This window comes from Canis aureus, chromosome 31, assembly GCF_053574225.1.
Source record: "Canis aureus isolate CA01 chromosome 31, VMU_Caureus_v.1.0, whole genome shotgun sequence".
Lineage (NCBI taxonomy): Eukaryota > Metazoa > Chordata > Mammalia > Carnivora > Canidae > Canis > Canis aureus.
In genome coordinates, this window is record NC_135641.1 from 23,550,529 (window position 1) to 23,567,402 (window position 16,874).

Consider the following 16,874-nt stretch of genomic DNA (forward strand, 5'->3'; position numbering starts at 1 on the left):
GGAGGCCTAAAAGATATTTAAGAAATGCCCACATCAGTTGTCTAACTTTGACGTGTGTGAAATGAAAAAATGCATTGAATAGGATTAGCAGTGGATTAAACATTGCGGAAGATTAGTGAATTTGAAGGACAGCAATAGAAACTATCCAAAAAGTCTTAAAAAAAAAAAAAAGAATATCATATCAGTGAGCTGTGGGACAACTTCAAATAGACATGAAACTGAAATACCTGATGAAGAGAGAAAGAAGTAGAAAAAAATGGAAGAAATAATGGCTGAAATTTTTCCAAATTTGTTAATATTTGATAAAAGCTACAGAACCTCAGGTCCAAGATGCTCAATGAACCCCAAACATAAGAAACATGAATAAAACTACACCAAGGAATATTAAAGACAAACTGATTAAAAGCAATGATAAAGAAATAATAAAAGAAGCCAGAGGAAAAAAAGACACCTTATATAGAGAGAAACAAAGATGATAATGACTCGTTTTTTTTCACTGGAAAGAAAACAAGCTGAAAGCTAGTGGAACAACATCTTTAAAGTACTAATGGAAAAAAAATCTGTCAATCTAGAATTCTTTTTAAAAAAAATTATTTACTTATTTGAGAGAAAGAGAGAGAGAGAATATGAGCAGGGAGGCAGGGGCAGAGGGAGAAGCAGACTCCCCACTGAGCAGGGAGCCTGATGTGGGGCTCAATCCCAGGACCCCAGGATCATGACCTGAGCTGAAGGCAGATGCTTAACCAACTGAGCCACCCAGATGCCCCCATCAATCTAGAGTTCTTTACTTGGTGAAATATCTTTAGGAAAAAAAGGCAAAATAAAGAATTTTTCAGATGTACAAAACTATACAAAACTGCAATACAAGAAATGATAAAGAATATTTTTAATAGGATTATACCATATGGAAACCTAGATTTAAAAACAAGAATAAAGAGCACTAAAACTGGTAACCACATGGGTAAATATAAAAAATATTTTTATTAGTTAAATCTCTCTAAAAGATAATTAACTATTGAAGCAAACGTAATAACAATGTGTTGTGTGGTTTATAATTTAACATAAATAGAAGTAAAATATATGATAAAAATAGCACAAAGGCCTAGATGGAAGAAATAGGGGTATATTGCGCTAAATTTCTTATAGCATATGCAAAGCGAAATATTACTTGAACATAGACTGTGATAGTTAAAAGACACTAAAATTATATAATAAGTTATAATCAATAAGATAAAAAAGGAGATAAGATGAAATCATAAATAATTCAACTAATTAAAAGGAGACAGAAAAAGAGAAAAAGGGAAAGAAAGAACAGATGAAGAATAAAAAACTAATAGCAAAATGGTACTTTTAAACCTAACCATATCAATTATCACAGGAAATGTAAATGTTCAAAATCCTAACTACAAGGCAGAGATTGTCAGGTTAGATTAAAGAGAAGACCCAACTACATGCTTCCTATAAGAAAGTCAGTTTCAATATAAAGACACAAACATATTACAAGAATCAAGAAAGATACCATTATAACTCCAGTTAATTAAAATGGCAACATTTATTATGAACATAATCATAATAAAGTAGATTTCAAAGCAAAGAGTATTACCAGAAATAAAGAGGGTCATTCATAACAAAGAGATCAAATCATCACAAGAACATAAAAATCCTAAACATTCTACTCCTAGATCTTTACCTAAAAGGAATGAAAGCTGTCCACGCAAAGATTTACACAAAAATATTCACATTTTATATGTAATAGCCCCAAACTGGAAACAACCCAAATGTCCATCACTAAGTGAATGGATAAATAAACTGTGGAATATCTACCTATATATCAGAATACTAATCAGCATTAAAAATATGTTAATTATTGATACACCCAACCACATGGATAAATTTTAAAATTATACTGAATGAAGGAAGCTACGCTAGAAAGTATACATGTTCTATGATTCTATGTATAAAAATACAGAAAATGCCATCTAATCTACAGTGACAGCAAGCAGATGAGTAATAGTACAGAGGAGTGGTGGTTAGGGAGGGTGGGAGAAGGATAATAAGGTAACTTTAGGGATGATAGATATCTTCATGATATTGATGTGGTACTGGTTTATAGGCGTACACATATGCAGAAACTTATTAATTATATACTTTAAACATGTGAAACTCATTTAATACCAATTATACCTCACCAAAGCTGTTTTAAAACACTATTGCAGCCTTTTCCAAAGACCCTTAGATTACCAGAATTATGACTGGATCTTGAACCACTGTTCTAGTCTACACTGAGGTGTACTGTTCATTCCAGTCAGGGAAATGCTGGTGTGCAGAAGGAGAAGGCGCACATGGTGTTTTCCCTCCTCAAGCTGCCTTATGTGAAACACCTCCAACCTGAGCCATCTAAATCCCCTCAGGGATCATCAGTAATAAAAGACTAACACCCTCTTCCAGATTACAGAAGTTCTGTGTAGGTGCCATGTTCATAAACTCTTTTCCTTGAGGGTTCTTAGGCAGACCTGACTTACTCCACTTTCTCTCTTAGTCTCCGTATTATTTGTTGCCTTCCAGCTAAGGAGTGTTGCATAGTGGAAAGAATACCAAGCTAGAGGCAGAGGCCTGAGTTTCTAGCTCTGTGTTTGTGCTAAATGATGTGTGATCTTGCACAAGTGGGCTTATTCCTACATCTAAGCTCAAGATTTTTCATCTGTTGAAAAAGGGGCTTGTATAAAAATTGATGTTTACCAAAAGCCTTGAATGACATGAAAAATGTGAGTATAATGTTAAGTGAAAAACAAAGCTGGTTCCAAAATTATATGTGGAGACTGATTTCAATTCAGTAAAAAATGTATAGAAAAAACCTGCAAGGACACGTGTGTGTGTGTGTATGTGTGTGTGTGTGTGCATGTATGTAACTGCCTTGGTAAATTATGGGTAGTTTTGATGTATCCTTCTTTTTTGGTACCCTTCACAATTTTTACAATGTAAATGTGTTACTTATTATAATTGGGAAAAACTGAGGAAAAAATGGAAGGACTTTCTTAGAGTCCAATATTCCAAGGTGCTGAAACATCTCAAGAGCCTGAGAAACTAAATAAAAACCCTGAGGCTGAGGTTCACATTCTTTATCTCATTTAATTTTGGGCATTCAGGGGAGGTGTATTCAGGCTTTCCCAGCTGACATCCTGACAATGACATGTTGCTCAAGGCTCTGAGTCAATGTCTGGACTCCGTGAAAGCCCCTCTCTGTTGTGCTTATGAACCCAATCATTCACTGACCTGGTTTTGGAAATGAATAACTTGAAGTGGGCTGTTCTAGATTCCAGCTTGGAGATTGCTCTGATCGGCCTAAATAGGCCATACCAAATGAGAATCTAGTCTCCTCTGACTTCTGCTTGGGTGACAAGAAAAGGCTGGGATTTTTAACAGATGGCTTGATCTAAGGTGATACCAGAACTTGGCTCTTCCTTACTGGCAGAGGCCCCTCTCTGTGGTATCCGTCTGTCCCTATCTTCCTGTTTGTGGTGAACAGGGGCATCTAATTAAGACATCCATAGAAGGTGGCCTAACAGGAAAAGGATTTTCTGCTTTAAATCTCAAGTCACAAAAGAAGAAAAAAATGCTGTATAACTCCCTGGGCCAGCAGTCAGATCACTACCCTTTCATTATGTGACCACAGGAGATTGATACTCTCCCTAGACAAGGAAAATGGTACATCACAAATCACTCCTCCAGGAGGAAGTCTTTGGAAGTTGTTCTCAGACTCAGAACAATACAAATATTGCAAATAAACATGGTGGTCAAATAAACCAGCCAAGTTCCATTATCATCATTGATTATATTTCTCAAATATCATATAATGACAGCATCCCCTTGGTTCCTTGGAAAATTCCGCCACTAAAACAAATAATGCTCAATTTAGAACCTCAAGGAATAAAGTATAATTTCTCTCAGGTTCCTCTTAAAGTTCCAGATACCTGGACCAAGAAAGTCTCTGGGTAAAGAATTTGGGTCCAAATGCTCTTCAAGGTTGATTTTCTTGCTCAGAGTTTAGAATCTCAAGGATCCCAGTTCCACCCTTCTCTTCCTATCATGGGAATAATTTATGTCGTAACATGCTTCTTCTATCCCATATAAGATTTAAGACTTATTCATAACTTAAATCCATTTAACCAAGAGGCCACAGACCTAGCATGGCTGGGTAGGATGCTGGGGAGGGCAGGTGGGTGAGCCATACCTTGTAGTCTTGCCCTGATGCTGCCCCTGAAGGCCTCAGAAAGGCACCAATGCTCATAATCCTTGCTTTGCAGGGCTCTATAAGAAGGCTGAAATTTGCTGAGTTTATGGTCCAGAGGCAACTCTCCTTTCCCAACCATGTTCTGCTTTTCATCCACAGATTTCATCTCACTAGTCCTTCAGTTACACACCAAAAACTCTATAATCCTTTCAATTGCCCTTTTTGCCAGGACTAGAAAAAAAGATTAGAACTACATCTAGTATCCACTTGAAGAATTTCTCCCATCCTACCAGGTCCCTGGCAAATAGACCAAAATAATGTTAGCCAGTGGCCTTGCTCTTCCTCCTGACTTACTAAACCAGTGCATGTAAATACCTCCAATTCTCCCATCTAGGCCTTTGTGCTATTGCTCTACATTTCACTCCTACATATTTTATAAACTGTGCAACACAATGTCATTTTTTTTTTGCTTTAGCAGTTAATTACCTTTCAAAGAGATTTAACTAATAAGAAAAATATTCTTTGTATTTCCCCATGTGGTTACCAGTTTCAGTGCTCTTCATTCTCATGTGTAAAGCTAGGTTTACATGTGGTTTAATTCAACTAAAAAGATTTCCTTTACCTTTCTTGTAGTACAGCTCATACAATTTTATCCACCTGAGCATAGCCTTACCTTCTTGCCCTACCCACCTCCAACCATCCATGGGCAGAGTCATCTGCTCAGCGCTAGCGCCACCTCTTTATACACCTCTCAGACACACACACACACACACACACACACACACACACATTCACTCAAACCCCCACCAAACACTTTCTCCTGAGAAGGGTCCCCTTCTCCCCTTTCTGGCCCAGCAGACCCATTAGAAGTAAACCATTAGAAGACCCATTAGAAGTAAATAGTTAACAAGCTGCCCTGTTTCAGGGCAAGTGAATAAAGAACCTGCATCAAGCCTCAGAATCCCAGCACAATAGAGTGGTGCAGGCCCCAAATATGGAGGCGGACAAGAGCTGCTTAAAGGATATACAAAGACATGGAGACAAATTGCTGGTTAGAATTCCCCCTCCTCCCAAGGATGAGGTATTCCCCACTGCACCCTACCATGCTAATCTTCGATTACAAAGACTTACCTGTATCAGGGGCACAGGCCTCATCTGCTTTGGCAGCATTATCCACATTCTGTATGTTGGTATCTGGGGAATAAAAAGAAGATTTGAGGACCAGCCTATGCTCTCGAGCTTCCTAAAAAGACAGGGAGGGGACCATCCTATGGGGTCTGGATCACTTGAGTTGTGTGTCTCTGAGCGTCATCTGGGTTCATATTGACTTGTTGGGGTTGGTTGTGTCTCCCCCATTATAGCCCAAGCTTCAGGAAGACAGTGACCACACCTTCCCCTTCTCCTGACACTCTTCGGCTCACTCCAGCCTGGGTGCATGAACTGAATGTGCTCCATCCAGAGGCTTCTTGCAATCTCTGCAGAAGGTTCTCTTACCCTTGCCATATGTTAGTTTGTGCTCCTCTTCTCCCCATCCTCTTTTGGGGATTTTTGCCTCTTTGTTCCTCTGAGAGAGCCATCAGACAGGGCTTCCTGTGAGGCCTCTGGGGAAAGGAGTCCTGGTCCCCTGGTCCTCATTCCCACCCCATAGGGAAGTTTCTATGCACAGGGAACCCCCCAGAAATGCAGCCTGTGCCTGTTGCAAATGCATTAGAGCTGCAGAATCTACCTTTCATCTTGGGGAACACTGGTCTACATACCTGGGCCACTGGCCTCATTGCTGGCCCCCTCCATTGGGTGGTCGGGGGTCTCCTGTCTGGGCTTCTGGCTGAAGGCCAGGAAGAGGTGCGTGCTCAGTGGCTGAGGAAGGTCCACCTCCAGGTAAGCCCTCATGAACAGCTTAAAGACATCATAGCTAATTGGCTAAGGAGAAACAAAGAGGGAAAAGTCAGTGTAACGAAGCAAAGAGACAGAGAAAAAGAGAGATGAGAAACTGATGGTGGTGGTGGGGGGCAGGCAGGTTAAGAGAAATGAAAGGAAAACAGAAGTGGGGGGATTGGTGGGTGCAGGAATGAAAAGGCCAGGCAGGAGGTGATGGAGACTGGCAGGCACAGGGAGCAGAGGACTGGATGCAAGAAAAAGAAGACCCTGGTGGTTGCGTGTTGGGGCTTGCAGGAGGATTCTGTAATAAGACGTATCCAAAACCAGGTAGAAAGGGGGTAATGGGAAGTAGCACTGGGAGTAGAGACCACAGAGGAGGGCTCTGCCTGAATCGAGGCCCACAAGCCAGACTGCCCTCTCATGAGGATCTGATCAGTGCCCTGGAATCCTAGTTAAGATGAAGAAGGTTATAGTAGAAAACAGGAAGGAAAGATGGTTCTGTGATGTCTCCATGTTCTGCTTGAGGGATGTGATTTCTGAGTGTTCAGGTCTCAGAAAATATGAAAAGACAAGCTCCATCCTTCATTACTTTCATAACTGATCTTCCCTGGATGAACCTCAAGAGAACAGGAGAGGGTATGTGTCTGGCTCAGCTGCTCTCAAAACATGTCCTTGTGAAGGTTTTAGGCACTGGGAGAAGAACAGGAAGCCAGGGACAGAAGGTAGAATCAAGAAATGTGCCAAAAAAACTAGAACCTCTCCCTGTTGTATCTCTCCCACTACTGCCTGGCTTCTGGTCCCAGGCTGGGAGCAACCGTGCCAGAAAGGGCTGCTGTACTCAGCAAACACTCAACAAAGACAGTTTGCAGTGAGTCATCACTGGCTCGTGCTCGGATGGCATCAGATTCTTCATCAAATCGGCAGATGCTCCTGGAAATCACTGAGGAAGCTCTACTCTAAGATCTGCTGTGCAGGCTTTTGTAAATAATAACAGCCATGAGAATAAAATCCCTTTTTGGGAGCCTACTTGGCTCTTTCCAAAATGTTGATAGCATTTAACCCCTTGTCTCATCTAGAAGATCTGAGCCTTCCCAGAACTGAGAGGTGGCTTCAAAATATACAATCAGGTCTAGTGTACAAAGTTTTGGCCCTAAAAACAAGTAATGCCCTCCTGACCCCATTGGGAAGGAGCTCACAGGGCCATTTCTAATTACCCCAAGCTGTCCTTTGCAGAGTGGAGGAAGTCTGATTTAGTTGGACAGAGGATAATGCAGGCTCTTAGCAGATTAAGGGATCTCTAAGCAAATGGTGGATTCCTATTTCTTGTGACAATTATCAGTCTGTCTCTATCCCTCTGTCCTTCTTGCCCCTGAGTCTGTGTCTCTCTTCCTGACCCTGTCTCCACAGCCTCATCCAAGTGCTCTTCCTCACATATCCTCCTCTTTTTTACTAGTCTGCAAAAGGAAAATCTTTTCCTCCCACTTTACAAGTGGAACCCACCCACTATGCCCCTTGATCTACCCTCCCTCCAGCTGAAGGCATCTCCCAGCTTTTGCTTCTCTACCTGCAAGCATGTTCAAGGTCATTGTTCCAAAGAAATGGAAGGATACTCAAGTTACTAGCCGTGTCCTTTTACTCTTCCCCTTCTATGTTCCATGGCCAGACCACACTAGCCTCATTACCTCCTTAGTCCCATTTGGTTTGGGTTCTGAAACCTTCACCTCTAAACCCATTCTCTTGAAGGCCATCAATTCAATTGTCTCTTTTCTGACTTGCTCATATTTGGCTTCTCTGTAGCATTCCATCCTTTCTTCTTGAAACTTTGTTTTCCATGGTGTTGTGCTATTTTGGTTCTCTTCATTCTCCACTTTGATTTGCTTTGATTTGAGTATTTGCTGATGGCACTATCATTATTTTAAAAGGCTCTTTTTTGCATTGTCTTTTCCTTCATGTTATTTATTTATTTACTTATTTATTTAGAAAGACTGTATCTATTCGTGAAAAGCACAAACACACACACACACACACACACACACACAGGCAGAGACATAGGCAGAGGGAGAAGCAGACTCCATGCAGGGAGCCTGATGTGGGACTCAATTCTGGGGCTCCAGGATCACACCCTGAGTCAAAGTCAGACACTCAACTGCTGAGCCAGCCAGGCATCCCTCCTTCATGCTATTTAAATTGACAAGTACTGTTTACAATGTACAGCTGACCCTTGAACAACATGGGCTTGAGCTGTGCCAGCCATTTACATGTGGAATGTTTTTAAATAAATACAGTACAGTACTGTAAATGTATTTTCTCTTCCTTATGATTTCCTTGCTGACATTTTCCTTTCTCTAGCTTCCTTTATTGTAGAATATAGTACAGCATACCCATTATATACAGCATACTAAATCCATGTTAATCAACTGTTTATGTTAAAAGTAAGGCTTCCAGTCAACAGTAGGTTATTAGCAATTAAGCTTTTAGGGAGTCAAAAGTTATATGTGGATTTTTGACTGTGTTGGGGGTTGGCGATCTTCACCCCCACATTATTCAAGGGTCAAATGTAGCTTTGAGCACCAAAGTGCCCTGTTAAATCTTTTTATCAAATTGAGAACTATCAGCATTAAAATATTTCTGGAAGGGACACCTGGGTGGCTCAGTGGTTGAGCATCTCCTTCGGCTCACTCAGGTCATGATCCCAGGGTCCTGGGATCGAGTCCTGCATTGAGCTCCCTGCAGGGAGCCTGCCTCTCCCTCTGCCTATGTTTCTGTCTCTCTCTCTCATGAATAAGTAAATAAAATATTTTTAAAATGTCTGGAAAACAGACTATACTAAATTATTTTTAAAAAGAGAAAGTTTAAACAAAGTCTAACACTTAAAAAAAAAAAAACCAAAGCTGGAAGATCGTCAAACAAGAGCAGTGTGGCATTCAGGAGACCTTGTGACTAGTCTCAGCTTGACCACATTTCCTCATCTTTGTCTTCTTCAGCAGATGGTGAGTGCTGAATTAGAAGATCTCAAGTTCTAATCTTCTATTAGCTCCCTCCTTAAACCAGCTTCTCATCCTGACCCTGCAGTTTCTGTTAAAGCTGACAAGATCAGGCTCAGTCTTGAACTCCCAGTCAACTGAGACTAGGTCTTGTCTCTTCCTTCTTGTTACTGTTGTTTTGCCACATCTGTCACATCCAAGTCCTTTCTGTGTGTCCACTGCTCATCTACCTCCACCCTGATGAGAAGGCTATTTAAGGCCCATTGTTCCTGGTTTCAGACTTCTGTGCCTCCTACCTGGACCACTGCAATACTTCTTGATTTGCCTCTATCCCCATCTGTCAGTCCTCCCATCTTATCCATCCTTGCCAGATTGGTTTTCCCCAAGCGCAATTCTGAACAGATTGCTTCCCTAGTCAAAAACTTTCCATGGCTCCTAATTGCCCATGGAAGAGGTGAGATCAGTTTTAAAATCATATGTCCCTCTATAACATTCTTGAGCATGCAATCCCATTTATCCTTATTTATAAATTACAGACATGCACTATTGTGCTCCTCTATTATGCACTATAAAACATACTTAAGAAGAAATTAAAGAATAGAAGTTACATGAGATAAAAATCAATGTATATAGAAGGTCTAATTTGTAGTGTTTGTGTATTCCTTGGGTCCTCTGGGATTCACAGCCCTCCTAAAATCCCATTCCAACCTAGATTTATAGCTACTTCAGGTTCTGAGATCATTCCGGTCTTTTCTCCTATTATTCCCTATGTGTACCTCTACTCTCTGTCCACATTGGTTTCCATGTTCTTTCCTGGTCAAGCCTCCATACATATCACATAAACTGCTTCCTTCTCTATCTCTTAAAATTCTAGCTATCCTTTAAGGCCCAGCCCAGATGTCACCTCCTCCAGGAAGCCTGGTATGATCTCCTGTACCTGAATTTCTGTACTTTTCCACTTCAACTTGTGTCCTACGATACTTTTATTGGCTGCTTTCTATTAATATAGTTGTTTATGACAAATATATCCTTAGTTCTTCAACTAGATCTAGAGCTCTGGGAAGGTAGTGAAATATCTTATTTTACCTAAGTATCCCCCCACATCACCTATCACAGTGTTTCCTGACAGGTATCTTAATGGATGCTGGGTTTCTTCTTATACACTTGACTGTCATCAATTATTGTGGGGTCTATTCAGTCAATAATATGTACTGAGCCTCCTAGGTACAACAAACATCTTGGGGAACACATCAGTGACATAACACATAGGTCTATACCTTCAAGAGACTTGGGTAGTGAAATAATTCCAATACAGGATCAATAGTGGTGAGTATAGGAAAAGTACTGACAAACAATTATAAGAACTTAGAAAACGATGATTGAACACACATCCAACCATTCATGACCCTATTCTGGGAAACAGGATCACATAGAGTAAGCCCAGAATCAAAGGTCATTCACACCAGAAGACCCCAGATCTCCTCAGGTCACTGAGGCTCTGAAAGTTCAGTGACATGCCCCAGCAGCAGAGTAAAACCAGAAGCCCGATCTTCTGACTCCCACTCCAGTGCTCCTGCTACCATATCTGTTCCAGGTCCCAGTGCTAACATATACTTGATCTTAGCCAAAAGGCCGAGAAGTGATCGTCCCAGTGCTAACATATGGCTCCCTGTCACCCTCTCCAAGAACTTCAAGTATAGTATGCAAAAACATGTGACTAGCTGCCATTCTAAAATTTATATGTGGGTTATGAGAGACTAAGTTCTTTGTGAGCATAAGCCAGGCTCAGAGTAGCTGCTAGTGAAAGTGTGATGAGTAGAAGGTGGTTTACTAGGCCCAAACCAGATCAACAAACACTATGAGGCATGTTGGCAACTCTCTGAGCTCTGGAATAACATGTGAGGCATGGTCATGGGCAGGCCTGTTCTTTCCCAAAAACTGCAACTTTCATCTAAGAACTAACTGGGCAATTTCTGTTTCTGCAATCTGCTTAAAGTATTGATTCTTGCACAGGTCAAGAAGGGAGGTGAACTAGATGGACAGCTTACTGTGCATTAGGCAGCTTACATACATGATTTCATTTAAGTGTTTAAACAATAGTGTCAGGTGGGATGATTACTGCCATTTTGTGGATGAAAAAAATCCTGAAAACATAAATAATTTGCTCAAAGTCATAAAGCAGGTGGCAGAGCTAGGCTCTGTGCTTTGGTGTGTCTGAGTCTAAGATCGTAGGGCCACCAAGCCATTTGCCCCTTTTGTTCCACTGTGCTCTTGTCCACTTGCTGCTGTAGTCAGCTCTCCAGAAAATCCCACAGTGCTAATGGGCAAGGGCATGCTTGTCATGGCCAGATGTAAACTTTCATTCCTGGCCTCACTTTCGTAGCTACTTGCCCCTTCCCACAACTAACTCATTCCTCCTTGAGACATTTTACCAGCAGTAAGCCATCAAACTCAAGAGAAATTAAATTCTTTTTGTTTCCCCAACCCTGTGCTGGGACATTACACCTACTAGAAGCCAGCCACACTGTGAGAGAGAATAAAATCAGAGTGACAGAGCTTCCCTGGGACACGGCAGTGCCAGGCGTACAAAGAGTGGGGGCCAGCCTGATGGAGGCGGGGGTGGCAGCAGGCTCATAACAGCCAAGCTGCTCTCTGCTTTTGAGAGCTCCTGTGGCCTTCACACCCTCAGTGGCCCTGACTAAATTGTTCCCCTCCCACTCTTCAGCCTCAGGGCTGACAGGACTGATTAGTAGCCCCCACCCTTCTTTGTTCTTGTGTTTTTGGAGCTGGGGGTGGGCGGTGGGAGGGGCAGGGAATTTTTTGCTGGCTCCACTATCTTCTCTGCATGGCTTCTCCTCAGGAATGTTCTTTGAAATGGTTCATTCTCAATCTGGCTCCTGTACTGGCAATCCTCCTCCTGCTTCATTCTCCCCATGATTGGTGCATTTTATCCAAAGCCCCTGCTCAGGTACACCTCGAAGACATGTGCTTTGTTGGTTACCCTGCCATTGCCCCGCAGAGAAGGAGTTTTGAGTCAAGGTGTGTTGAAAGGATGATAATATGAATAAATAGGTGGCCAGCCTTGTCCCGAGTCTGTCCTGCTGATCAGTCATTTTTCTGCAATTAGTTCTCATGAAAGGACTCAGGAGCAGGGAAAAGGAAGTTGAGTTTAAAACATTCTAGGGAAAGGAGCCAGAAGGGGAATAATAAAGGGTACCATTTCCTTATGGGCAGTGTCCCATAAAGTGCTAGATATTTTGCAAAAATTATCTCATTCAATCCACTCATCTGCAAACTTCAATGTCTCTGCTTATTGTTATCTTCAGGTCACGTGAGGAAAGTGAGGCTCAGAGAGGTGAAATATTATCTCAGGCCACATTGCTGGTTGGCAGCAAAGGTAGAAGTTTAACCTAAGACCATGTAACTGTAGAGCCTGACAATAGGAAGTAAGTTCTGGAGGGCCAGAACCGTGCTTCCTCATCCTTATATCTTCTACAGTGCCCAGAACAGTACCTGAAAGCTCAAGAAACATTAGATGAGTTGAGTTTGAAAGTAGGGGAGTCTTGCATTCATTTACTCATTCGACAAATATTTCTTGAGTGTCTGCTATGAACCAGATATTCTTCTGGTCATTGGGGATACCGACATGAACAAAATACTCCTGTAGGAGAGATAGACAATTAAATAGTTACATAGCATGACAGATGGTGAAGAATACTAAAGAGGACAATAAGACAGAATAGAGGGATAAGAAGCATCAGGAAAGAGGGCTTAAATTTTTAACTAGAAAAGGTGACATTGATTGAGAAGGTGATTTGAACAAATACTTGAAGATGATGAAAAAAACAATGTGGATATACGTGGGAGAAACATTTCAGGAAGAGGCAAAAGCAGATGCAAAGATATTGAGGTTAGAGCAATATTGTCTTGTTTGACAGCATCAGAAGGCTAATAATAGCTGGAAAGGAATGAGGAGGGTAGCAAGAGATGAGGTTAGAGAGTAGAGAAAAGTACAGATGGTAATGACCTTGATTTTAACTCTGAGTAGGGAGTGGGGGAACCATGAGGGATTATAGAGCAGAGCAGTGACATGATCTGACTTAAGTTTTAACAAATTGCTCAGGATATATGTGAAGAATAGACTTTAAAAGTCAAGAGCAGAAACAGGGAGCACAGTTAGGTGATTATTACAAAATATGGTGGTGCCTCGGATAAGGGTGGAAGTGGTGCTGGTGGTGATATGTGACTAGATTTTGGATATACTTTGAAGGTGGAAGTGACAGGGTTTGCTGATGAACTGGACATGGGGTGTGAGAGGAAAACGCAATGCTGACTCCATAGTTTTAGACTGAAAAACTTGAAGAATGGCATTGTCATTTACTGAAATGGGGAAGATTGCTGGAAAAATACTTTACAGGGGAAGATCAAGGATCTCAGTTTAGCTTATGTTAAGTTTGAGATAGTGATTTGCTTTTTTAGCGGAAATGTCAAATTAGAGGGATAAAAGGAAAACCAGGAGAGAGCAGTGTCCTGAAATCCACATGAAGACAGACAGTGGAGAAGGATCTGACCGTGTCCAATGCTGTTGAGTAAAATGCCTACTGAGTTTAGCCACATGGAAATCCTTGGCTATCTTCACTAGTGGTTTTAGTGGAGGAGTGGGGGTTATGCTCTGATTGAAGGGCTTTCAAGAAAGAGGGAAGAAGAGAAATTAGAGGCAATGACTATAGACAAATCTTTTACACAGTTTTGCTATACAGAACAGGAAAGAAATGAGGTGACTGGAGAAGTGTTGTCAGGAGAACAATTTTATTTTATTTATTTTATTTATTTTATTTATTTTATTTATTTATTTTATTTATTTATTTATTTATTTATTTATTTATTTATTTATTTATTAAGATTTTTATTTATTCATTCATGATAGACATAGAGAAGGAGAGAGAGAGAGGCAGAGACACAGGCAGAGGGAGAAGCAGACTCCATGCAGGGAGCCCGACGTGGTACTCGATCCCGGGACTCCAGGATCACGCCCTGGGCCAAAGGCAGGTGCTGAACCGCTGAGCCACCCAGGGATCCCCAGGAGAACAATTTTAATATAGGACAAATAACAGTATGCTTATATGTTGATGAGAAAAATCTAACAAATAGTGGAAAGCTGATGTGAAGGAGATATATATATATATATATATATATATATATATATAGAGAGAGAGAGAGAGAGAGAGAGAGAGAAGGAGAGCGAGGGAGAGAGAGAGCAATTCCTGTCAATAGACTAGAAGAGAATGGGAATGAGTGAGGGACTAAACCTACTAGGAACATGGAGAGTTCATTCCTAGTTACAGGAGAAAAGGTACAGAGGTAGGTGAGGATCTTGTGGAAGATCACTTCTGATTGTTATTTTCTCAGCGAAGTAGAAAGCATGGTTGATAACTGAGAATGAAGACAGGAAGACAGAAAGATTTGAAGAGAGGAAGGTCTGATGTAGTCTTCTAGACAGTGAGAGGGTGATTAAACTTGGCAAATGTATAAATGGTTCACTTGAGACTTAGAGAAAATATGTTGAGAAGCAAGTTCTTTAAAATGAGCTAAACTTCTAAGGGTGGGACAAATTATGGAAAGGCTAGGACAAAGAACATCCTTTTTAAAGGCTTGAAATGGAAATGTTCTTACCTCATGTGGGTCATATTGTTTGAGGCTCCCACCCTCATTAAACTCAGCCAAGACATCCTTTATCTTCTTGGAAGAATCTGGAGAGACATAATCCACATGTAAAATATTGGTGAACAGCAAATGGGAGCTGGGCCAAGTAAATTCTCTCTATCTAACCTTGGTTATGATAGAGCAACTCCTTATTCCCAGGGCTATATGGAAAAATGTCACCCTTATCTGCCCTTCTGCCCTCTTATTTCTTATTTTCAGTATAGTGTCTCCCCTGCTGTATGAACTATCTTTCTAAAACACAAATGTGATCCGATTGTGTTCCTACTCAATATACTTCAATGGCTCTAATTTTCCCAATATAAAGTTTAACTCCCTTAGCTTGCTATATAAATATTGTGATAATTTGACCTAGCTCATTCCTTATCTCTTACTTTAACTTTCCACTTACCCCACTTTTCAGCCACATCAAATTGCATTTCCATAAATCCCTGAATACACTGTGTATTCACTCATTCATTCTTCCAATGGAGTCTCTTCTCTATGTTGTAAGCTTCACTCAATTCTTGGTATCCAGTTCAAATGTCAACTCCTTTGTAAGGTCTTCCTTTATCAATTAGAGTTCCCTCTCCTGGCTCTCACATGACTTATACATAACTCTGTAATAGCACTTGTCATATGGTGTTATAGTTATTTATTAACTTGCCTCACTTCCTCAGTTCTACCTTGAGAGCTGTAATTGGCTTGTGAGTCTTTGTATATCATATCATGGTCCAACACATAGCTAGTGTTCAGGAAACCAATATACTAGATGACTGCATAAAATCTGAGCAGAAATTTCAAAAAATTTAAAATTTTGTTGATTAAATAGGATGAATGGGCATTAAGCCCAGTGATGCTCTGTCCTTGGTGCTGAAACAGAGATTGGGATTCATGAAACATGGTGATTTAGAAAATTCCCCTTTCCGTAGGAAATAATTTGGAAACTACCAGAGAAAATGGTGGCTTCTTCTTCTTCTTTTGAGTTTTATGAGGAAACTGGTAATCTAGAAAAGGGAGTCAATAATTGTCATTATAAACACTTGAGTGTATCCTGTGTAGTTACCAGAACTCTAGATATCAGAGAAAACCAGGGTCTCTGTGCTCTCCTGGTCTCACAGTACTGTGGACAATTATGAGCTTCCCAAGCTCCATTTCTGCCATTATTTGAACATCTGAGAAAAGGGTAATGTTATTAAAAATAGAAATAGTGTTCCTGGTGTTCAGGTTCTTTGTACAGAGGGCTACACTTTCACAGGTCTATGTAAAGTAGATGTGCTCATGAGTTGAGCTATTCTCCATAGTTCTGCTGACTTGGATTCAATTAAACACAAGTTATAATAATTTCAGGATTAAGACTACTGAAATGCCACAGGAAAATGTTGATGTTGCCTAAAAATGGACATTTCTTTCTGAAATTCAAAACAGATACTGAAAAACTAATAGCTCAGTGAGATCCAGGCAGCAGATGTCATCAATTTGGGCTGCTTCCACTCAATTCAGAAAACACGATGGAGGGTGAGATGCTGCAAGGTACTATTGATGAACTAGCTGGGGAGGTGATCTGAATAACTGTGATAATGATGGCTACTTCTTACTGGGGGTCTTTACTGCATATTCTCATATGCACATTTGGTTATATTTTCTTCAGTTTACAGGTGAAGAAGCTAAAATTCAGAAAAATTAAGCGACTTGCCTAAGAGAGTTTTAATTCATGTTTAGTTTGACTCAAAGTCTATATTACTTTCCCTTAAGCACTGTTCATTGTGCTTGCTAACACTTGCTAACACAAGGGAAAGTGTAATTAAAGCTATATAACAATAATATGAAGCTCTAGGAAGCACATAGCAGAGAAATAGAATGAGCAGGAAAGACGTAAAAGAGCAGGATGACAGTAAAGCTTGGGTGGGGACCAGGGATGTCCTATACAGAGGTAGCATTTGAGCTGAGGTGTAAAGAATGAGTGGGGTTTGAAAGGCAGACATGAAATGGAAAAAAAGTATTCTAAGCAAAGTTGCAGAGATGGGCATTATAAGATATCTAGGAAAGGTCAGAACCAGAGCAGTTTGGGGCCAGATTTG

The 16,874-nt window shown here is 40.7% G+C and overlaps 1 protein-coding gene across 7 annotated transcripts in view; it reads right to left on the reverse strand.

Moving 5' to 3' along the window:
* DGKG (diacylglycerol kinase gamma) overlaps positions 1-16,874 on the reverse strand; it is a 205,345-nt gene that overhangs the window by 141,733 nt on the left and 46,738 nt on the right. For 6 of the 7 annotated variants that reach the window (XR_013369441.1, XR_013369442.1, XR_013369440.1 and 3 more), the window contains 3 exons: positions 14,767-14,843; positions 5,989-6,151; positions 5,363-5,425 (listed from right to left, as the gene is read on the reverse strand). Coding sequence is in view for 1 of the 7 variants with exons in the window: in XM_077879993.1 (XP_077736119.1) it covers positions 5,363-5,425; positions 5,989-6,151; positions 14,767-14,843 (303 nt within the window). In the remaining 6 variants the exon portion in view is untranslated. Of the gene's footprint in view, positions 1-5,362; positions 5,426-5,988; positions 6,152-12,606; positions 12,755-14,766; positions 14,844-16,874 lie in introns of all 7 variants that reach the window. The other variant, XR_013369443.1, reaches the window with a different exon arrangement.